The 23,526-nt window shown below is 44.8% G+C and overlaps 2 protein-coding genes across 2 annotated transcripts in view; one reads left to right on the plus strand and one right to left on the minus strand.

The window, feature by feature from the left end:
* Positions 1-50: 50 nt before the first annotated feature.
* On the minus strand, positions 51-12,186 carry ENPP4 (ectonucleotide pyrophosphatase/phosphodiesterase 4). Its single transcript, XM_050950848.1, has 4 exons — positions 12,036-12,186; positions 6,711-7,572; positions 5,407-5,577; positions 51-2,793 (listed from the first exon to the last, which is right to left on the minus strand). The coding sequence occupies exons 2-4, from the start codon at positions 7,537-7,539 to the stop codon at positions 2,432-2,434; spliced, it is 1,362 nt and encodes a 453-aa protein (XP_050806805.1). The 5' UTR covers positions 7,540-7,572; positions 12,036-12,186; the 3' UTR covers positions 51-2,431.
* A 73-nt stretch (positions 12,187-12,259) lies between these two features.
* CLIC5 (chloride intracellular channel 5) overlaps positions 12,260-23,526 on the plus strand; it is a 159,863-nt gene continuing 148,596 nt past the window's right edge. Inside the window, exon 1 of the mRNA XM_050950853.1 lies at positions 12,260-12,353. The gene's annotated coding sequence lies outside the window, so the exon portion shown is untranslated. The remainder of the gene's footprint in view (positions 12,354-23,526) is intronic.

Raw genomic sequence — 23,526 nt, forward strand, 5'->3', positions numbered from 1 at the left:
ATGAAAAGTTTCACATATACCAAGGAAATGACTCAGTTGAAGCACGAGAATGACTGATTTAATTCTTCCTTTATTGTGCTTCATATAGGGTATCACCCTCTCAAGTTTAGCATAATTCAGATGCAGATTTCCAATTAATACTCAAGCTTAGAGGTCATGATCATCTCAAATCCCATTGTGAAATATACTCTTCAGTGCATATTACAAAAGATGTGGCTTTTATACCATTATTGCCGGAAGAGAGAAAATTCCAGAAACAGGATGCCTGATGGAGAAGGTGTTACCACAATGTCCCTCTGTGGCAAGGTAGCTCCAGTTTTAGACATCTCTACTGGTCTCATCTAAGGCATAGGAGCTGGGGCAAAACTGTTTTCTAGATAACCAGATCCCATAGCACTCAAGGGCAACTCTAACCAATCCTACTGTCCTCATACTGTGCCAAAAGAAGCTGGCAGTTTAAAAAATAGCATTGAGAACTTAGTTTGTCTAATGGTAGAAGATCTGCCAGTGCACTTAATGCAGTTTTTTACCCAAAACCCATGTCTAAAACCAATTGAGGATTTAAGCAGTCTGAGGATCAACTAGCCAGCTTATATGTGCTGCAACCTTCTCCAATATGGGATATTCTACACAGGTTACTGTCTAAAACCAGCACCAGCTGGTGCTTTAAGGACAGGGGAATGCATTGATGGTTACTGAGTACCTGGGCTTTTCAAGCTCACACCCCCCCTCACCAACGTGAGCCCTTCCGCTCCTAGCCCAGGCTGGTAGCTGATGTGTGCCTCTTCTCCCTGCACAGCCAGTTGCTTTTGGAGATAAAGATCATAGTCTGCATTAACTGGGAAATGCTATCATGTGCCATAACAGCAAAAGCTGTATCAATTCCAAAGCAATGAACAACATGCCATGTTTTTTGCTTAGAAAAAAATATAGTTGAACACCTTCTAAAATTTATTTTACATATATAAAATGTTTTCACAGAAACCAAAACCATATGATCAAAATAAATATTTCACCATGTTAAGGCACTAGCCATTTAAAAATAGTCTGATCTTAAGCACATTATATATACATACACACATAGATGACATTCTAAATTCCCTTTATTTTCCATTCTTTCTACCCCTGGAAAACTGGATGCAGCTACCTTTAGAGCTGCCACTGAGTATCAGCAAGGCACCATTCAAGAGCAAAACTCAGCACTTAGAGCTCTTTCTTCAAACCCTGAACAGCAGCCTGGGGGTGAAGTGGCATATAGCAAATCATACTGCATCACTAAAAGGTTCGGTGGTTTTCGGATAATACCGTTAGTTTACAACAGAACTTTAAAGTTGTGTTAATAGGTTTAGATACAAAAAGATATCAGTCATAAGATAAAGTCCATTGGTTTTTCATATCCTTACCTCAGCACTAAACTCAAGTTTTTCTTCATGTGTTATTACAATCATGTTTTAACCAGAGAAAGCTTATCCTGAAGTGAGGGGTCCCCATTTAAAAAAAAGAAGAAAAAAAAAAAAGTCATCCTAAACTTGAGTTTTTTTGTTTTTTTAAAGTGTATATGAAAAATAGGTAGGGGTGTATTTGAGAAATGTTTTCATATTCTTCTCTAATAGTACTTTGTACTTCAAAACTGCCACCTAAGAATCTCAGAACATTTCACAAACCAGCTAACTATTAAAAGTCATTCCAGTTCTATAGATGAGGAAACGGGGGTGGAGAAAAGTCAACTGATTTGCACAAGGCCATGCAGAAAGTGAGAAGTGGGATAAGAACCTCGATATCCATAAACCCAGTTCTGTACTTTAAAAATTACACCACCACCTAGTTAAAAAAAACAAGGAACATTGTACAATTTGACTTATAGTTGCAGGAGAGAACTGCCACTGAGTGCTGAATTTCTATTGCTAGTTCATTTAGATACAAGAAATTGAAATCATTGTTTCCAAGAACAATCAATATACCCCTGCCAGAGAACCACTGGTTTTAAAGTAAGACGCAGGACAGATTTTTCCAACCGATACAGGAGTGCAGATTGTAAGAGATCACTGCTATTAAATTTAATACAAAATACAGCCAGTTTCATTTACAAATGTTAAAGTTCAGATTCCTAGCCTAGTTTATAATTGATATTTTATTTTACAAGTGTGTAAATACCCAAATGCAAAACATCTTTTTGTTAAATGCCTTTTCCAGTAGGCAACACAGGATCCTTTCAGTGTAGATTTTTTGTGAATCTTGTGCTATTGAATAGTTAGTCAAGATGCAGAGGCAAACAGTTCAACAGGTTTTTGTCTGTACATCTTAGGCAATTTTAAATGAGTACTGTTTAAAGTGCATCACAGAATGATCAGCAAATTTGCAGATTAAACATACCACTTACTTCCAGACCCTAATATCTATGTAGTAGAGAGATTAAGACTTCCTACATCTGCTATCCAATTAAGGGATCATCATCCTCTTGTAGCTGAAGTCGGGAAAATGGACGTGGAGAGGACACTCTATTCTTCATGATTATTATAAGGCAGGTCAGAGTAGTTAACACTAGGAGGACACCTACAACTATTCCAATTGCTTCAGGGAGATTTATGCACCACTGGTCAACTAACAAGCACTTGGTGTTGCTAAAGGTTCCATTATTGGGCTGAGGTTTAAATCCGAGGATGTGACACATCATTGGGTAGATATCAACATTATTAATTGTGTTCTGCTTGTAGCCTTTGCGAAAAGCAGGACCATGAGCAGCCAGGAATGGGTGCATGCTTGGAAGAGCATTGTCATAGCCGTGGTCACCTACTAAAAAGGAGAAATGCAAAGTTAACAAACAAGTATAAAATTAATGTTGTAAACTAAGTTGCTTATGAACTTTGTCAGCTATGATATTAACAGGTTTTTTTTTTTTTAAAGGAATGGACAATAAAGTAATGCAACACTTGTACTAATGCCTGGAAGCCACAAGAATATTTCCATAGCAAAGTTTCCTATTTAAAAATTAACAGGGCACTTTGCTGGAGTTTCTTTGGATTAGAACGCAATCTCTATATTCCCCCCAGAAATGTGAATCCAGGAAAAAAGATTTGAATTATGAAAGTGACTGTCATCACTGTCTATGATATGATAGGTTTGTAGCCAGATTTGTTCTTTAAAAAGTGGTCAAGGTAGGTAAATGTACTAATTCACAGTGATTCAGCAATAGTTTTAACAGGCACTTTAACTTCCAGTTCACATATAGGACATGCAGCAATTTGTGGGTTTAAAAAAAAAAAAAGTCATTGCCATAAAAATCCATTGAAGACAAACTGTATTGTAATTTTTAGGATTCTAGCAGTATGGAAAGCAGTAAGGTAGTTTTTGCTAGGGTTTTTGTTGTTAAGAGTAAACAATCTTGTTTTTCTCTAGGATAAACAAACTCCAGAGTAGGACATTATTTTGAATGCAAACAAACAGCAACAAGCAACAACCAAATCAGTATAGAAACCAAACATCTTCCTTGTGTCCTGCTATGACAGCTGTGCTTTACTGGGCCACTCATGTTGTTGGTTCATGGACTGAACTCTTCAGGACCAACAGCTGGCCTCTTTTGTGCACGTGGAACCCATTTCTAATAGTCTGCCAGGCTCAGAATTTGAAGAGTTTCAGGATGCAGAGTAGAAGCACTCTTCAATTTTGGCCTTTATCTGGTGATCACTCTAGCAGGAGGGAATAGTGGGGGTTGGGGTTTTTTTTTATAGCAACTATTCTAAAGACACTATTTGCTTTAAACTTGTATGAGATACCAACACAATGGTTACTGTTTGCATATTAAATACATTGTTTCTTTCCACGGTCAACAATCTGTGGGGCTGTAGACTAGGTGTCTGTGAAAGACAGACTGGAAACTGAACAGAATTCAGCTATAGATACACAGATTTCCAAAGAGGTCCATGCCTCCATTTGAAATTTCCAAATGGGGTCCACAAATGAAAAGGACTGAGAACTGCTGACTTAAGAAAAAGTCTTTTTTGTAATATTATTTTATGACCAACCATTCAAAAGACTAGATAGAGAGAGTCAGAAATAGCACTAACACTGAAAGCTATGGGATAGGTCAGCAAAACAGATCACAAAACATATGGAGTTTCCATCTCTTCTTATATTGTATACGTATGGATATAAAAAGCTTAGACAGCTACTTATTGTGACTGGTCAGTTCTAAGAGTTTGCAGCACTTTAGTGTGTATGGAGACTGAATCTATCCAAGCTAGAGTCCTCATCCAAGGTTTCTTCACGATCTGAGTAACTCAACAAAATTACCCATCAGACAGAGCCTTTGCAAATATCCTGTATATATCCAATTCTTGGTGGCAGTTTGTCCAAAGAGCATTTTTGAGAGTAATATTCAGGATTTTGAAATGGGATTTTGTAATTTACATGATCTCATGATCCAGTGACAGTCTCTCCAGTAAGATTATTTTGTTTAGCGATTTTGTAATGTCAGTGTTGGAATAAATCAGATTACTTTTATCAATTGCTTGCTTTTGTTTAAGCTAAACTTATCTTTTGCTTCTATTGCTAGAAACTGGAATGGTGGCAGTGGTAATTAGTGGTATTAGTAGAAAAACAAAGCAACATTAGAAAAATGGGGGATTCTCCATTAAGATGCCAATTGTGCACTTAAAAGGTATACATGGTAAAACATTCATATCTACTATAGTTAAGTGCACAGTTTTTGGCTGTCTGGTGAGCCGGACACCCTCTTTCCTACGCTGAGTCAGCTCAGAGCTCTTGGGTTCCCCTCTAGAAAAGATTCATGCCTTCCATTGATAATATACTGTTACCTCCAATATGAAAGGAACACAGGACAGCTTTATATCCTATGCAACAATATGGATGAAACTGGGAATGTGATGGCAGTGCAGATCACCAATATTAAGTTAAAAGTTATTCTCCATAGACAACCACTTGTTACAGTCAGATTCATCAAGGAGATAGATGGCGGTGGCAAAGTTCCAGAGCACTAAGAATTATCATGAAATGTACTACTTATGACTTAAGACAAGACAGAACTGGTTTTTCTGCAGCAGCAAGCTTATATTTTCCCTTTTTTGGTTACCCAAATATACAGAACATAGATACTTTCCTTTCACTACATCTGATTTTCAAAATATTGGTCTAAATTCTCTATCAATAACTTGTGGCTACTGTGACCATTGTCATTGCAGATATATTCATACAAACCTAGTGGTGGTATAACTCTGTACTCCAAAACCCTTCCTATTTGCCTGTCATTTTGTGTAACCCAATGCTTATGAGTTTTTGTAATGTGCATGGGACTCTTTTTGATCACTGATTGTACCTTAGGATCCTAACAATAGAAATAAAAGTTCAACAATATAAGCCACCAGGAGCATGAAGGATGAAAATACTTACATTTTGTAAGTGACCCATTTTGTACAATTGTCCAGCCCTCATCTGCAACCAGAATTATGGGTTGAATGCGCTTATTGTGATGGTAATGAAACCTTTCTGGAATCTCTTCTTTAAGATACACCTTCATGGAAGTGCTGCAGTTTTTCAGTAAGTTATAAACATACTTTTTGTCTGCAAAGAAAATAGCATATGAAATAGTAACTATTCAGTTATGTAGTTTGTCCATTTACTGTCATTATCCATAAGCAAACTTTTAAATATTTTTTTTGAAGCCAAATGAGGAGGTGTCACCTAGGTACTCGATTGATTACATAGCCGATCAGTGTTTATGTCACCATTTGTTTCTGCTGTAACTGTGTTCATCTTCAAAACTCTAATGACTTCTCAGGTTTTGTTGTGGACAGAATGAAAGTTGAGGTACAAATATAAATTTCTCTCTAACATTCAATAATCACAGATAAGAAACTGGATTTTTTTTTAATATAAAAAGTAACCCTGCATTAAAGTCAGTGAGGTTTTTCTGATCATTTTTTCATCAACCACATCAATTCTAGCCCTATTTTGGTAGTCATCAATAAGTGCTAATCTTCAGTCATGACCCTAAAATGGCATTACGGAGTCCAGCTTTCATATAGCATTGGTTTTAGCTCTATCAGTTTAAGACTTGACCAGTGAAATCAGGCTGTAATTGAAGGGGGATGAAAGAGGCAAAATGATAATCAAAATGATTTGGTTTAATAAGTTATAAAGCCCTAAACCTCAGATCAGTATAAATTTTCAATCCCCAGTGAAGTTATTTACACAGTGCTCATTATTGTCATATAACTGAGTAACTGACAGGGTGAGCAAAAGGAGGAAAAGCATGAATAGATTCCAAGCCCAGAAGGGACCACAGATCACCTAATCTGATCTCCCCTATAACACAGGCCATAGAACTTCCAAAAAAAAAAAAAAAAAAATTGAGAGCATATTATGATTTAAAGGTTTTCAGTGATGGAGAATCCAAAACTATTTTAGAATAAGCCACACTAGAGTCCTCATTAACATGCAAAGGTATACAGCATGCAGGGTAAATATTAGCTATTCAACAAGTGCTCTTCATTGCCAGAGCCCAGTTATTTTTAAGTAACCAGATACCCCTAATTTAATTTATTCATTAAGCCATTATTTTCTATCTAAATAGTGCAACACGAACTGGATTGTCTTCCCAACTCCTGTGAGTTATACACCACAAGGGAAATTTCCAGCAATAAAGGAGACAAAGTTTAACACTTTCTCAGTATTAAACTGAAAAATATACATACTGTTTTTTGGCAGTATTGCAGCAACTGGTGTCGTGTCTACTAGAGTGTAGTTACCACGGCCAATGCAGTCATCCAGTTTAATCAGCTTGTGTGGGAAACACTGGGTCATTCCATGATCACTTGTAATTATGACATTAATATTCTCCCACAATCCCAATGCCTTGAGTTTATAAATAAGTGAACCAATGTGATTATCCACTTGTTCTAACACTTTTCTCATGTTTTCTTTATCTCCTGGTCCATATTTATGCCCACTTGCATCTGGTTCTTCCCAATAGAGTGTAGCAAAAGTAACTGGTGGGCTAGAGTTGTTCAGCCACATAGTAATGTTCTCCATTCTCTCTTCAAATGTTACTGAATGATTATACTTCATAAAAAAGTGAGGTATTGTGTTGTTAATTTTTACATCAGTACCAGGCCACATTGCAGCAGCACTTCTTCTATTCTCTTGCTGCTGATTTGTCACCCAAATAGGAGTCGCCTCGTTCCACCAGAAAGGATCTGTATCATTAAACTCTGAAAACTTCTTCTTTGTATCTTCTTCATACATTGCGTTAGCCACAATGCCATGGCTTTCTTCATATAAGCCTGTCACTATGCTGTAATGGTTTGGGAAAGTTTTTGTAATAAAAGCATTTGTAACATGTTCTACCAACACACCATCCTCAATAAACTTCTGGAGATGAGGAAGTCTATAGTTTTTCAGATAGTCAGCCCTGAAACCATCAAAAGACACCAGGAGTATTGAATTGTAGTTAGGATTTCCACCATAACAGGCTACAATTCCAGAAAGAAAGAGTGTTAACATTAATTTCATTGCGGACAACATTTCAAAGTGTTCCCAGCAGCCAATCTGATGTACCTGAAAAATTAAAAAGATTTTATTATACATGCAATCTAAAATGTGTTACACTGTAGATGGCTTAGGTAGCTATGTTAAATATTTAAACATTTTCACCTCTTTCCAGAGAAGATTTTAACTGTGAGCTCACTACTGGCCCAATCTTGGATTCACAGAAGTCAATGGTAAAATTTCCATTGACATCAAATAGCAGCAGAATTGGCCCCAGTTGTTTAGGTAAACACATGAACAATTTAACTTTTCACTTCATAAATTCTATTAATTATAGACTAGTCATCCTAACTTTGATACTTGGAAAGATAGTGGAACAAGTTATTAAACAATCATTTTCTTATCGTCTAGAGCAGAGGTTCTCAAACTAGGGGTCAGGACCCCTCGGGGTCATGAGGTTATATTACCTGGGGGGCTGCAAGCTGTCAGCCTTCACCCTAAACCCTGCTTTGCATTCAGCATTTATAATGGTGTTAAATATATAAAATATATTTAAAAGTGTTTTTAATTTATAAGAGGTTTTCTGTGTGAAAGAGGTCACCAGTACAAAAGGTTGAGAACTACTGATCTAGAGGATAATACAGCAACAGGGAACAGCTAACATGGATTTGTCAAGAACAAATCATGCCAAACCAACCTAATTTCCTTCTTTGACATGGTTGCTGGCCTAGTGAATATGGATAAAAAGTAGATGTGATACATCCTGATTTTAGTAGGGCTTTGACACAATCCCATATCATTCTCACAACCAAGCCACAGAAACATGGTCTATTAATGAAGTAACTATGTTGTGGGTACACAACTCATTGAAAGACTGTACTCAAAGAGTCATTATCAATGACTCGTCAAAATGAGAGACTATATCTAGTGGGGTTCTGCAGGCATCCATTTTGGGTCCACTACTATTCAATATTTTCATTAATGATCTGGATAATGGAATGGAGAGTGTGGTTTTAAAATGTGTGGACACCACCAAGCTGGGAGGGATTGCTAGAATTTTGGAGGACAGAATTAGGATCCAAGAGGACCTTGACAAATTAGAAAATTGGTCTCAAATTGACAAGTACTACAATTAGTAACAAAAAAAAATTAAAATGCACAAACACACAATGGGGAATAACAGGCTATGCAGTAGTACTGCAGGGATCTGGGGGTTGTAGTGGATCACAAATTGAATATGAGGCAACAATGTGAGGCACTCGAGAAACAGGCTAATATTCTGAGGTGTATTAACAGGAGTATTGTACATAAAATATATGAAGTAATTGTCCCACTTTACTTCGCATTTGTGAGGCCTTCGCTGGAGTAGTACTGTGTCCAGCTTTGGGCATTGCAAAAACTGCAGAGGAGTCAAAAGAGCAATATAACTGATAAAAGGTTTAGAAAAAAATCAGGCCTATGAGGAAATTAATTATTTTTATTAAAAGGTAAAAAAACTGGGAATATTTAGTTTTGAGAAAAGAAGACAGACAGAGTGGGAACTTCTTGAGAAACAGACATTTAATTTGTGGCAAGATGGGGTGTCAATCTGTGGACTAACTGTCTGTGTGAACTACACTGATGTACACTAACAGTTTACTAATACACTTTGATCTAGTCCTCTTTGAAAACAGGACCAGATCAAAGCACATTAATGAATTGTTAATGCACATCAGTAGGGTTCACAAACAGTCCGCAGCAGGCTAGCACTAGGTAGATCTGAACACCAGTTTGCAGAAAACTAATTGTTTGTGGACAAGTCCTTGATTGCTGCACAGGTAACACTGCCAAATTGACCAGGAGTTCTACCTTCATCAAAGCAAGCACTTGGACTGCTACACACTACTATGTCAGACTGAAAATATGTTCTTTACAAATCAGTTTTTTCAATGAGAGAGAATTTTTAGAGTAGTAACTTCATGCTGTAGCATAATATCATCATCAGACCATTCATTAATCTAGAAAACAGGAATGCAAGGTCTGAAGGCATGTTTTACGAAGTTACCTAACAGACAGAGGTTGGCCTGGAGCAGAGAGGATGTGCTGCAATTTAGCATGAGTGGCATGAGGACTGTGCAAGAAGGACTAGGATTGCCTAATAAATTGCTAAGAAACACGATGTGAAGTTCCAGGTAGCACAAATCATCCTACAATATCAGATGACATATTCCTGAAGCATGGGCCAGTCGAACAATATTGCTTGAAGATTAATTTTAACAGCATGCTTCTGACAAACTGTACTGTACATATGCAAGAGACAGTTTTCTGTGTTTTGTAGTTTAGCCAAATCCAGGGGAAGCAAATGGTACCTCCTTCACAATTGAACTATTTCCCCTGCCCAGTTTCAAATATCCATTTCAAACCCTGAAGTACCAGTGCTCTTAAAATTCTAAGAGATGGCTTTACTTTGTTAAAGCTGCCTATTTTCCCTGTAGTTTAAGGATTTTTTTGCAGCGTTTAATAAAAAAAATTAATTCAGCCTGAGGCAGAGATCAAGCATGAAAAATTTCAACCCAAGCAGTTTGCCAAAAAGAATAAGCAGCTGAAGACGGGGTTGGAAAGTGTTTAGCCACCTGTATAATAGACGTTGTTACTATACAGACAGAAACATAAGCCTTGAAAACTGACATTCCCCCCCCCCATTTAGTTTTTTAATATTCATGAATTGTGTAGTGTAATGAAAGTTGGGTGAACTAATTAGCACAGTAGAATATATATATATATATGACATCTACAGAGCCATAAATTCAATCCAAATCCTTAACCTAAAGTGGATGCTGTTTGAACAAGAAGTTTAACAAAACTATTCCCAAACCTTCAGAGTGCCAAAACTGAAGCTCTTGCAACTCCTGATTGAGGCACCAGCTGTAGACATGTTTTTTTTTTTTAAAAGAGTAGAATTTCAGTCAGTCTTCATACATTCTTTATGGCAACAGCCTTTGCTAGTAGATCAAGGCCAATAGCTTGTCTAGATGGGAGGTTGTGGGCTGCTGTAGTTACCTTGGTGCAAAAATCCCTAATACAAACAAAATCTTAGATACCACTGTAAGAATCACCTCAGAAATGCCACAGGCAGATTTTCTAAACTTTTTTAAACTTTCAGTCTACATCTGACTTTTTACTTCTATTTGCTATAAGAGATAAAGTATTTGATAACTTTTTCTATTCACATTGTGACAATGTATACCTATTACACCTTTGTTTTCCATTCGAGATTCATTTCACAGGAATAGGCTACAAAGTGTTGACTATTTTTTAAGTAAGACGTTTAGAACTGTAATTAAATTTAGAGTCTGAATGTTTAGGATTGCCTTTACAAATGATAAATGTGTTATAATAATTCCCCTTACCTCTGTTAATAAAGGTCAAGTGGTGGCATTAGTGACACTGGAATCCATGAAAGTCACTATATTTTCACTGTGTGTGCTACTCAGTATGGAAAAATGACACTAGACTGGCCAGTTTAACTTCCTGGTTAACATCCATTAATACAATGTGTTGCATTAGAAGTCACAATACGACAGAGGAATTTTAAATCCAACACATAAATCCAACCCCATGCTCATTGAAACACCATTAAAATGGTTTTGCATTAAAAAAAGGATCTAAAATTGGGATCTAAACTAGTGTTTTTCCTCTGATATATGAAGTTAAGGGAAGCTACTTGTCCTTCAACACTCGAAAAAAACCATAATATTTTCTCACAAAGTGAAATGAGTACTATGAAATAAGATGGCAATCTAATTTCAGAATATGTAAATCCACATATCTTGCACACTACTCAGCTGTCACAGGCAGAAACAAAACACAAGGAAAGGGGGAAAGACAGTATCCATATCTGGTTCACATCACCATGTGACATCTTACAAAAGCATCAGGGGGAACACATGCTTGCATACACAGATTTTCACTAAGGTGGCCACACTACGCTTCCATTTTCTATTCCCAACACATTTCCTTAGCTGAAAATAAATCCAGACTCCATCTTCTCCAGCCACTTTACGGAAGACATGGCATTTATTTAACACCTTTCATTCTAAGGGATCCCAGAGCCCTCCCCCTCCCGCCCACACTACAGTGAACAGGGATCACTTGATCTTCCCCCAAAACGCAGCCACCTCTGGGTTGAAACTGAGCAACTCCCATGTGCCATGCCCAGCCCAGCGACACTCAGGGACGCAGTGAAGGACGTTGCGTGCAAGTGGCACCGCAGGCAAGGAAGGGCGGGCACCCTGCCAGGCACCGGGGGCGGGGAACGGATCAAGGCAGGTGCACCTCACCAGGTACCTGGGATGGGAGGCGGGCTTATTGGATAAGTGGGACACTCCCCCACCAGTACGTGGCGGGCATAGTACATGGGATGGGGGGGGGGGTCCAACTCTACTGTCAAAAGATGGGGCGGGAAGGGGAGGGCAGACCCCTCTGCGTACACCTCCCCCGGGAGCGCAGTCTCCCGCAACTCTCCCCTACCACAGCCAGGAGCCTCAACTTACCCCTCCGAGTCCTCAGGCAGCGCCAGAAGGTCGCTCGCTCGCTCGCTGCTGCGCGGTTTCCTCACAAGGCGAGAAACGAAGGAAACATTCGCGCCTGCGCAGTGAAACCACCTCGCTTCCTTCAACGGCAGACCCAACTGCCAAAACTGAACCGCAATACCGCAGGCTAAAGTCGCTGGCGGGGGGGCCGTTATTGAGAGCGGGTGGCTCTCTGGTTGGTCAGAGCGCCCACGGCCTGTGATCTGATTGGCCTGCTGGGTTCCGGAGCGGAAAGAAAATGTAAGGAGCTGTTTGGCTCCCAGAGGGCACAGGTGCGAGGTGAGAGAGAGGGAGCTGCGCAGTGCTGGGGGCGAGGGACGCGCTGGGCGCTGGTGCGTGGGGTAGGGGCAGGGCAGGGCAGCAGGCTACTGGGGGCGTGGGTCGCGCTGCGGGAAGGACAAGCTTTGTGCGCTCAAAGGGAGGGGCAGATGCAGCGAGCTGCTGTGGTGTAGTTGCATGGCACCACGGCCCTTACCTGTGTCCTGCCATAGCTTCCCATTGAATCCCTGGCACCACAGCCCCCACCTGTATCCTGCCATAGCTCCCCATTGAATCCCCCAGCACCACGACCCTCACCTGTATCCTGCCATAGCTTCCCATTGAACCCCCCGGCACCGCAGCCCTCACCCGTATCCTGCCATAGCTTCCTGTTGAACCCCCCGGAACCACGGCCCTCATCTGTATCCTGCCAGAGCTTCCCATTGAGCCCCCCTCCAGCACCACGGCCCTCACCTGTATCCTGCCATAGCTTCCCATTGAACCCCCCCCCCCGGCACCACAGCCCTCACCTGTATCCTGCCATAGCTTCCCATTGAGCCCCCCAGCACAACAGCCCCCACCTATATCCTGCCATAGCTTCCCACTGAACCCCCCGGCACAACAGCCCCCACCTCTATCCTGCCATAGCTTCCCATTGAACCCCCCCGGCACCACAGCCCTCACCTGTATCCTGCCATAGCTTCCCATTGAACCCCCCAGCACAACAGCCCCCACCTGTATCCTGCCATAGCTTCCCACTGAACCCCCCGGCACAACAGCCCCCACCTCTATCCTGCCATAGCTTCCCATTGAACCCCCCCGGCACTACGGCCCTCACCTGTATCCTGCCATAGCTTCCCATTGAACCCCCTCGCTCCGCAGCCCTCACCTGCATCCTGCCAAAGCTTCCCATTGAGCCCCCCCGGCACCACAGCCCCCACCTGTATCCTGCCATAGCTTCCCGTTGAACCCCCCGGCACCACGGCCCTCACCTGTATCCTGCCAAAGCTTCGCATTGAACCCCCCTGGCACCACGGCCTTCACCTGTATCCTGCCATAGCTTCCCATTGAGCCCCCCTCCGGCACCACGGCCTTCACCTGTATCCTGCCATAGCTTCCCATTGAGCCCCCCCCGGCACCACAGCCCTCACCTGTGTCTGATTCCTGCCATAGCTTCCCATTGAACCCCTGGCACCATGGGCCTCACCTGTATCCTGCCATAGCTTCCTATTGAACCCCCAGCACCACAGCCCACACCTGTATCCTGCCATAGCTTCCCATTGAACCCCCCCGGCACCATGGCCCTCACCTGTATCCTGCCATAGCTTCCCACTGAACCCCCCGGCACCACAGCCCTCACCTGTATCCTGCCATAGCTTCCCATTGAGCTCCTCGGCACCGCAGCCCTCACCTGTATCTTGCCATAGCTTGCCATTGAACCCCCCGGCACCGCAGCCCTCACCTGTATCCTGCCATAGCTTCCCATTGAACCCCCCGGCACCACAGCCCCCACCTGTATCCTACAATAGCTTCCCATTGAACCCCCCTCCGGCACCACGACCCTCACCTGTGTCCTGCCATAGCTTCTCATTGAACCCCCCTGGCACCACAGCCCCCACCTGTATCCTGCCATAGCTTCCCATTAAACCCCCCTGGCACCACGGCCGTCACCTGTGTCCTGCCATAGCTTCCCGTTGAACCCCCCCGGCACCACAGCCCCCACCTGTGTCTGATTCCTGCCATAGCTTCCCATTGAACCCCTGGCACCATGGGCCTCACCTGTATCCTGCCATAGCTTCCCATTGAACCCCCTGGCACCACAGCCCTCACCTGTATCCTGCCATAGCTTCCCATTGAACCCCCCAGCACCACGACCCTCACCTGTATCCTGCCATAGCTTGCCTTTGAACCCTCCGGCACCGCAGCCCTCACCCGTATCCTGCCATAGCTTCCCATTGAACCCCTGGCACCACAGCCCCCACCTGTATCCTGCCATAGCTTCCCATTGAACCGCCTGGCACCACAGCCCCCATGTGTATCCTGCCATAGCTTCCCATTGAACCCCCCAGCACCACGACCCTCACCTGTATCCTGCCATAGCTTCCCATTGAACCCCCCGGCACCGCAGCCCTCACCCGTATCCTGCCATAGCTTCACATTGAACCCCCCGGCACCACGGCCCTCATCTGTATCCTGCCATATCTTCCCATTGAGCCCCCCTCCGGCACCACGGCCCGCACCTGTATCCTGCCATAGCTTCCCATTGAACCCCCCCCCCCGGCACCACAGCCCTCACCTGTATCCTGCCATAGCTTCCCGTTGAACACCCCGGCACCGCAGCCCTCACCTGTATCCTGCCATAGCTTCCCATTGAGCCCCCCGGCACCGCAGCCCTCACCTGTATCCTGCCATAGCTTCCCACTGAACCCCCCGGCACAACAGCCCCCACCTCTATCCTGCCATAGCTTCTCATTGAACGCCCCCGGCACTACGGCCCTCACCTGTATCCTGCCATAGCTTCCTATTGAACCCCCTGGCACCGCAGCCCCCACCTGTATCCTGCCAAAGCTTCCCATTGAGCCCCCCCGGCACCGCAGCCCCCACCTGTATCCTGCCAAAGCTTCCCATTGAGCCCCCCCGGCACCACAGCCCTCACCTGTATCCTGCCATAGCTTCCCATTGAACCCCCCTCCGGCAGCACGGCCCTCACCTGTGTCCTGCCATTGCTTCCCGTTGAACCCCCCCGGCACCACAGCCCTCACCTGTGTCTGATTTCTGCCATAGCTTCCCATTGAACCCCTGGCACCATGGGCCTCACCTGTATCCTGCCATAGCTTCCTATTGAACCCCCAGCACCACAGCCCTCACCTGTATCCTGCCATAGCTTTCCATTGAGCCCCCCGGCACAACAGACCCCACCTCTGTCATAACTTTATTCCCAGATCTGGACCTTAGCGTCCAAAATATGGGGGTTAGCATGAAAACCTCCAAGCTTAGCCACCAGCCTGGACCTGGTACCTGCTGCCACCACCCAAAAAATTAGAGTGTTTTGGGGCACTCTGGTCCCTCTGAAAAACCTTCCCTGGGGACCCCAAGACCCAAATCCCTTGAGTCTCACAACAAAGGGAAATAATCCTTTTTCCCTTCCCCCCTCCAGGTGCTCCTGGAGAGATACACAGACACAAGCTCTGTGAAACTACACAGAGAGACTCCCCCTCTCTGTTCCCAATCCTGAAAACAAAAAGTACTTTCCTATTCCCCCAGAGGGAATGCAAAATCAGGCTAGCAATCCAACACACAGATCTCCCCTTGACTTCTTCCTCCCACCAATTCCCTGGTGAGTACAGACTCAATTTCCCTGAAGTAAAGAAAAACTCCAACAGGTCTTAAAAGAAAGCTTTATATAAAAAGAAAGAAAAATACATCCAAATGTCTCTCTGTATTAAGATGATACAATACAGGGTCAATTGCTTAAAAGAATATTGAATAAACAGCCTTATTCAAAAAGAATACAAATCAAAGCACTCCAGCACTTATATTCATGCAAATACCAAAGAAAAGAAACCATAGAACTTACTATCTGATCTCTTTGTCCTTACACTTAGAAACAGAAGACTAGAAAGTAGAAAGTACTTCTCCAAAGCTCAGAGAAAGCAGGCAGACTCCCAAAAGACTTAGACACTCAATTCCCTCCACCCAAAGTTGAAAAAATCCGGTTTCCTGATTGGTCCTCTGGTCAGGTGCTTCAGGTGAAAGAGACATTAACCCTTAGCTATCTGTTTATGACACGCCCCCCAAATTGCAGACAGTGGGGCAGCTCACTGGCGGCGATTTCCTTCTAGAACTTGAAAATAAACAGATTAATACAACACATACACCTTTACATATACTCCTAAGTATATAACTAACAGACTTCTACATTTTAAGAACACTTTTTAACTACTGAATTCTGGGAAACTCTCACGGGAGAGTGCATCAGCTACTTTGTTAGAAGCTCCTGTGATGTGTTGAATTTCAAAATCAAAATCTTGGAGAGCTAAACTCCAACGAAGAAGTTTCTTGTTGTTTCCCTTGGCAGTATGAAGCCACTTTAGTGCAGCATGGTCAGTTTGTAGTTGGAACCGCCGTCCCCAAACATATGGGCGTAGCTTTTCCAGGGCGTACACAATGGCATAGCATTCCTTTTCACTGACTGACCAGTGACTTTCCCTCTCAGACAGTTTCTTGCTGAGAAACACGACAGGATGGAAGTTGTGATCTGTTGCTTCCTGCATGAGCACTGCTCCTATACCACGCTCAGATGCATCCGTGGTTACTAGGAATGGCTTGTCAAAGTCCGGGGCCCTGAGCACAGGGTCAGACATGAGCGTTGCCTTAAGTTGGGTAAAGGCCGTTTGACACTCATCAGTCCACTTAACTGCATTTGGCTGGGTCTTTTTGGTCAGGTCGGTCAGTGGGGCAGCGATTTGGCTGTAGTGTGGTACAAATCGCCTGTAGTATCCGGCCAACCCTAAGAAGGATTGGACCTGCTTCTTGGACCGTGGGACAGGCCACTTTTGGATAGCATCCACCTTGGCCTGTAGGGGGTTTATGGTTCCTCGACCCACCTGGTGCCCCAGGTAAGTCACTCTGTTTTGGCCTATTTGACACTTTTTGGCCTTAAAAGTTAGTCCTGCCTGCCTGATGCGCTCAAAGACCTTTTCCAGGTGTAGTAGGTGTTCGGGCCAGGAGTCTGAAAAAATGGCCACATCATTGAGGTAGGCAACTGCAAATTCTCCCAGTCCAGCTAGTAGACCATCTACCAGCCTCTGGAAGGTGGCGGGTGCATTTCGAAGGCCGAAAGGAAGGACATTGAATTCATACACCCCCGCATGGGTGACGAATGCTGACCTCTCCTTGGCAGGTTCATCTAGCGGTACTTGCCAGTACCCCTTGGTTAAGTCTATTGTAGAGATGAACTGGGCACGTCCCAACTTTTCCAATAGCTCATCGGTGCGGGGCATTGGATAGTTGTCCGGACGAGTTACCGCATTTAGCTTACGGTAGTCCACGCAAAAGCGTATTTCCCCATCTGGTTTGGGTACCAGAACCACTGGAGATGCCCATGCACTGGTAGATGGGCGGATTATACCCATCTGTAGCATGTTCTGGATCTCCCGTTCTATAGCAGCTTGGGCATGAGGAGACACTCGGTAGGGTGGGGTTCTGATTGGGTGAGCATTACCTGTATCAATGGAGTGGTATGCCCGTTCAGTCCATCCTGGGGTGGCTGAGAACAATGGGGCGAAGCTAGTGCACAGCTCCTTGATTTGTTGCCGCTGCAGACGTTCCAGGGTGGTTGAGAGGTTCACCTCTTCCACGCCACCGTCTTTTTTCCCGTCGTAGTAGACACCGTCAGGCCACTCAGCATCATCTCCCTGGACTGTAAACTGACAAACCTGTAAGTCTCTGGAATAGAAAGGCTTGAGAGAATTAACATGGTACACTTTAGGCTTTAGTGAGGAATTGGGAAATGCTATGAGGTAGTTTACAGCTCCCAGGCGCTCTTGGACCGTGAATGGCCCTTCCCATGATGCTTCCATCTTATGGGCCTGTTGCGCCTTCAAGACCATAACCTGGTCTCCTACCTTGAAGGACCGATCTCTGGCATGTCTGTCATACCAGGCCTTTTGCTCTTCTTGAGCATCCTTTAGGTTCTCTCTAGCAAGGGCTAAAGAGTGTCGGAGGGTGCTTTGTAGGTTGCTTACAAAGTCCAGAATGTTAGTTCCTGGAGAAGGCGTAAACCCCTCCCATTGCTGCTTCACCAACTGTAATGGCCCCTTAACCTCGTGACCATACACAAGTTCAAATGGTGAAAACCCTAAACTGGGATGTGGTACAGCCCTGTAGGCAAACAGCAACTGCTGCAACACTAGGTCCCAATTATTGGAGAATTCGTTGATGAATTTTCGTATCATGGCCCCCAAAGTTCCATTGAACCTTTCCACCAGGCCATTGGTTTGATGGTGGTATGGGGTGGCAACCAAGTGATTCACCCCATGAGTTTCCCACAGTTTTTCCATGGTCCCTGCCAGGAAATTAGACCCTGAATCTGTAAGGATGTCAGAGGGCCAACCTACCCTGGCAAAGATGTCTGTTAGGGCCAGGCACACAGTGTTAGCCCTGGTGTTGCCTAGAGCGACTGCTTCTGGCCATCGGGTAGCAGAGTCCACTAAAGTCAGTACGTACTGCTTTCCTCTGGGCGTCTTTTTTGGGAAAGGGCCCAGAATATCCACAGCTACTCGCTGAAATGGGACCTCAATTATGGGGAGTGGCTGGAGAGGGGCCTTGACCTGGTCTTGAGGCTTTCCCACTCTTTGGCATACCTCACAAGACCGGACATAATTGGCAACATCCTTGCCCATCCCCTCCCAGTGGAAGGACTTCCCCAACCGGTCCTTGGTTCTGTTCACCCCAGCATGGCCACTGGGATGATCATGGGCTAAGCTTAAGAGCTTCCCCCGGTACTTAGTTGGAACCACCAACTGTTTTTGCGGCTGCCATTCTTCCCGGTGTCCACCAGAAAGAATTTCCTTGTATAAAAGTCCTTGGTCCATAACAAACCGGGATCGATTAGAAGAGCTGAGAGGCGGTGGGGTGCTCCGTGCCGCCGACCAAGCTTTCTGAAGGCTGTCATCCGCTTCCTGCTCAGTCTGGAACTGTTCCCTTGAGGCTGGGGTCACCAGTTCTTCCTCAGACTGTGGACTTGGGCTTGGTCCCTCTGGAAGCGATGTAGGTGATGGGGTTGTTTCCGTTGCTGGTGAACTGCTCTCCGCTGGTGCACCTGAGGGTATTTCAGGCTCTGGCTGAGCCTTTTGGGTATGGCTGTCTTTTGCTTCTGCCAGTTCTGGCTCGCTGGCGCCCTCTGGCGTTGAGTTTGAAGATGTGGTTGCACTTGCTGGTGCTGGTTGCTGTTCCAGTTCCGGGCCTGGGACTGGAGATGCTGTGGCTGTTTCAGTGGTAGGCATGGAATCCGGGTCCACCACCTCTGTCTGGGTCTCCGGTAACACAGACGGGGCCTCTGTGGACGGTTCAGGAACAGGAATGGGTCTGGAAGCTTGCCTGGTTTGGCTACGTGTAACCATTCCCACTCTCTTGGCCCGCCTCACCTGGTTGGCCAAGTCTTCCCCCAGTAGCATGGGGATAGGATAATTGTCATAGACTGCAAAAGTCCACATTCCTGACCAGCCTTTGTACTGGACAGGCAGTTGAGCTGTAGGCAAGTCTACAGCTTGTGACATGAAGGGGTAAATTGTAACTTTGGCCTTTGGGTTGATGAATTTGGGGTCAACGAAGGATTGGTGGATAGCTGACACTTGTGCCCCCGTGTCTCTCCACGCAGTAACCTTCTTTCCGCCCACTCTCAAATTTTCCCTTCGCTCCAAGGGTATTTGAGAGGCATCCGGGCCTGGGGATCTTTGGTGTGATGGTGGTGTAATGAATTGCACTCGCATGGTGTTCTTGGGACAGTTGGCCTTGATATGTCCCAGTTCATTACACTTAAAGCATCTTCCATCTGATGGGTCACTGGGCCGAGGTGAGTTACTGGAGACTGGTGAGGTTGAAGGGTAGGGTATCTGTGGCTTTACTTGGGTGGTATGTGGGGTCTTTGGCTGTCCTCGGTTGTAGGGTTTATGGTCTGTGTGCCCCCTGGGGTAATCGTTCCCCTTGACAGTAGCTTTCTTGCTTTCTGCCAGTTACATCCATTTGGCTCCAATCTCCCCCGCCTCAGCGATATCTTTGGGATTTCCATCTTGTATGTACCGTGTGATGTCTTCAGGAACACCATCCAAGAACTGCTCCATTTGTATGAGGAGGTTCAGTTCTTCCAAGGTTTGAATGTTGTTTCCTGTTATCCAGGCCTCATAGTTTTTTGCAATGTAGTAGGCGTGTTTGGGAAATGACACCTCTGGTTTCCACTTTTGGGTTCTGAAGCGCCGACGGGCATGATCTGGGGTTATCCCCATTCTGTATCTGGCCTTGGTTTGAAAAAGTTTATAGTCATTCATTTGCTGCTTAGGCATTTCAGCTGCCACCTCTGCTAAAGGTCCACTGAGCTGTGACCTCAATTCTACCATGTACTGGTCTTCGGGAATGCTGTACCCAAGACAGGCTCTTTCAAAATTTTCCAAGAAGGCCTCGGTGTCATCACCTGCCTTGTAGGTGGGAAATTTCCTGTGCTGTGGAGCAATAATGGGCGCCGGGTTGTTAGGGTTGGCTGGCACATGCAGCCCAGCTTTTGCCAACTCCAGTTCATGTTTTCTCTGTTTTTCCTTCTCTTCATTCTCTTTTTGTTGTTTTTCCATTTCTTTTTGTTGTTTTTCCATTTCTTTTTGGTGCTTTTCCATTTCTCGGCGGTGGGCCACCTCTTCTTCTTCTAGTTTTCTTTTGTGTGCTGCCTCTTGGGCTGCCTGTTCTCTTTGGAAGGCTGCCAGTTTCATGCTTTCTTCCTTTTCTTTCATCTCCATCTGTCGCCTGTGTTCAGCTTCTTTGAATTGCTCTTCGGCCTCAATTTTTGCCTTAGAAGTCATGGTTCCTGTTTTCTTGTGTTGGGGTGCCCTCCGGTGTTTATCTTCTGAACTGCAGGTTCTCTGTTGCCTCCTGAAGTCTGCCTAGCAACAGTGCTTGTTTCCCTTTCTCTCTCTAGCTAATGTTCAATGAAAGTAAACCAGAAAAACCACTTTATTTGCATGCATATAAGTGCTGGTACTTGCCTCCTAATGGGAGGGCTATTGCATGACAAAAGACCCTCAACAGTCTCTTAATGGCTTCTCGCTTAACATTCAAGCCACAAACTGCCAGAGAGAGCAGAAAAAAAAATTCTCTCTGGTTCCCTTTTAAAACCAACTGTTTCTCTCTGCTAAAAAGCCCTTAGCAGAGAAAAGAAAAATATAATATTCCTACTGGCTTCTGGATTCTGTCTATATCCCACCTGCTGCCACTCATGTCATAACTTTATTCCCAGATCTGGACCTTAGCGTCCAAAATATGGGGGTTAGCATGAAAACCTCCAAGCTTAGCCACCAGCCTGGACCTGGTACCTGCTGCCACCACCCAAAAAATTAGAGTGTTTTGGGGCACTCTGGTCCCTCTGAAAAACCTTCCCTGGGGACCCCAAGACCCAAATCCCTTGAGTCTCACAACAAAGGGAAATAATCCTTTTTCCCTTCCCCCCTCCAGGTGCTCCTGGAGAGATACACAGACACAAGCTCTGTGAAACTACACAGAGAGACTCCCCCTCTCTGTTCCCAATCCTGAAAACAAAAAGTACTTTCCTATTCCCCCAGAGGGAATGCAAAATCAGGCTAGCAATCCAACACACAGATCTCCCCTTGACTTCTTCCTCCCACCAATTCCCTGGTGAGTACAGACTCAATTTCCCTGAAGTAAAGAAAAACTCCAATAGGTCTTAAAAGAAAGCTTTATATAAAAAGAAAGAAAAATACATCCAAATGTCTCTCTGTATTAAGATGATACAATACAGGGTCAATTGCTTAAAAGAATATTGAATAAACAGCCTTATTCAAAAAGAATACAAATCAAAGCACTCCAGCACTTATATTCATGCAAATACCAAAGAAAAGAAACCATAGAACTTACTATCTGATCTCTTTGTCCTTACACTTAGAAACAGAAGACTAGAAAGTAGAAAGTACTTCTCCAAAGCTCAGAGAAAGCAGGCAGACTCCCAAAAGACTTAGACACTCAATTCCCTCCACCCAAAGTTGAAAAAATCCGGTTTCCTGATTGGTCCTCTGGTCAGGTGCTTCAGGTGAAAGAGACATTAACCCTTAGCTATCTGTTTATGACAACCTCTATCCTGCCATAGCTTTTCATTGAACCCTCCCGGCACCACGGCCCTCACCCGTATCCTGCCATAGCTTCCCACTGTATCCCCTGGCACTACAGCCCTCACCTGTATCCTGCCATAGCTTCCCATCGTCTGATTTATTTTGTCCCAGTCCTCCAATTTGTCTAAGTCACTCTGGACCCTATCCCTACTCTCCAGCGTATCTACCTCTACCCCCAGCTTAGTGTCATCCGTGAACTTGGTGAGGGAGTAATCCATCCAGTCATCCAAATCATTAATGAAGATGTTGAACAAAACCGACCCCTGGGTCACGCTGCTTGATACCCGCTGCCAACTAGAGATCAAGCTGTCGATCACTACGCATTGAGCCCAACGATCTAGCCAGCTTTCTATCCACCTTATAGTTCATTCATCCAATCTATACTTCTTTAACTTGCTGGCAAGCATACTGTGGGAGACTGTATCAGAAACTTTGCTAAAGTCAAGATATATCCTGTTCACCACTTTCCTCTTATCCACAGAGCCAGTTATCTCATCATAGAAGGCAAGGCAATCAGGATGTTCAAGCGTGACTTACCCTTAGTGAATCCATGTTCACTGTTCCTGATCACCTTCCTCTCCTCCAAGTGCTTCAAAATGAATTCCTTGAGGACCTGCTCCATGATTTTTTCCAGGGACTGAGGTGAGGCTGACCGGTCTGTAGTTCCCCGGATTTTCCTTCTTCCCTTTTTTAAAGATGGGCACTATATTTGCCTTTTTCATCCAGGACCTCCCCTGATCGCCGTGAGTTTTCAAACATAATGGCTAACGGCTCTGCAATCACATCAGCCAACTCCCTCAGCACCCTCGAATGCATTGCATCTGGCCCCATGGACTTATGTATGTGCAGCTTTTCTAAATAGTCCTTAACCTATTCTTTCACCACTGAGGGCTGCTCACCTCCTCCCCATACTGTGCTGCCCAGTGCAGCAATCTGGGAGCTGACCTTGTCTGTGAAGACCGAGGCAAAAAAGTACTTCAGCTTTTTCCAGAGGTGAAAGTAAGCCAGTCCGGTCCGGTCCAGCATACCGGCAAGAGCCAGTATGCTGTGCTGGACTGCATCGGCTTCTGTGGTGGGGATTTAAAGGGCTCTGGGCTGCCTGCAGCTGCAGGCAGCCCAGAGCCCTTTAAATCCTGCCCGCGGCTCCGGTGGCCGGGCTGGGGCCAGGATTTAAAGGTCTCAGAGCTCTCCACGGCTGCGGGCAACCCAGAGCGCTTTGAATCCCAGGCGCGGCTCCGGCGGCTGGGCTGGGACCGGGATTTAAAGGGCTCGGGACTCCCTGCAGCGGCAGGAGCTCTGGGCCC

The sequence above is a fragment of the Gopherus flavomarginatus genome, chromosome 4 (assembly GCF_025201925.1).
Source record: "Gopherus flavomarginatus isolate rGopFla2 chromosome 4, rGopFla2.mat.asm, whole genome shotgun sequence".
Lineage (NCBI taxonomy): Eukaryota > Metazoa > Chordata > Testudines > Testudinidae > Gopherus > Gopherus flavomarginatus.

Excerpts from the sequence above, each read along its gene's own strand:
- ENPP4 (XM_050950848.1), bottom strand. The coding sequence starts at position 7,539 with ATGTTGTCCGCAATGAAATTAATGTTAACACTCTTTCTTTCTGGAATT. Across the intron at positions 5,578-6,710 it reads TGCAATACTGCCAAAAAACA|ACAAAAAGTATGTTTATAAC; the intron begins GTATGTATATTT and ends TTTTCTTTGCAG. Across the intron at positions 2,794-5,406 it reads AAATGGGTCACTTACAAAAT|TAGGTGACCACGGCTATGAC; the intron begins GTAAGTATTTTC and ends TCTCCTTTTTAG.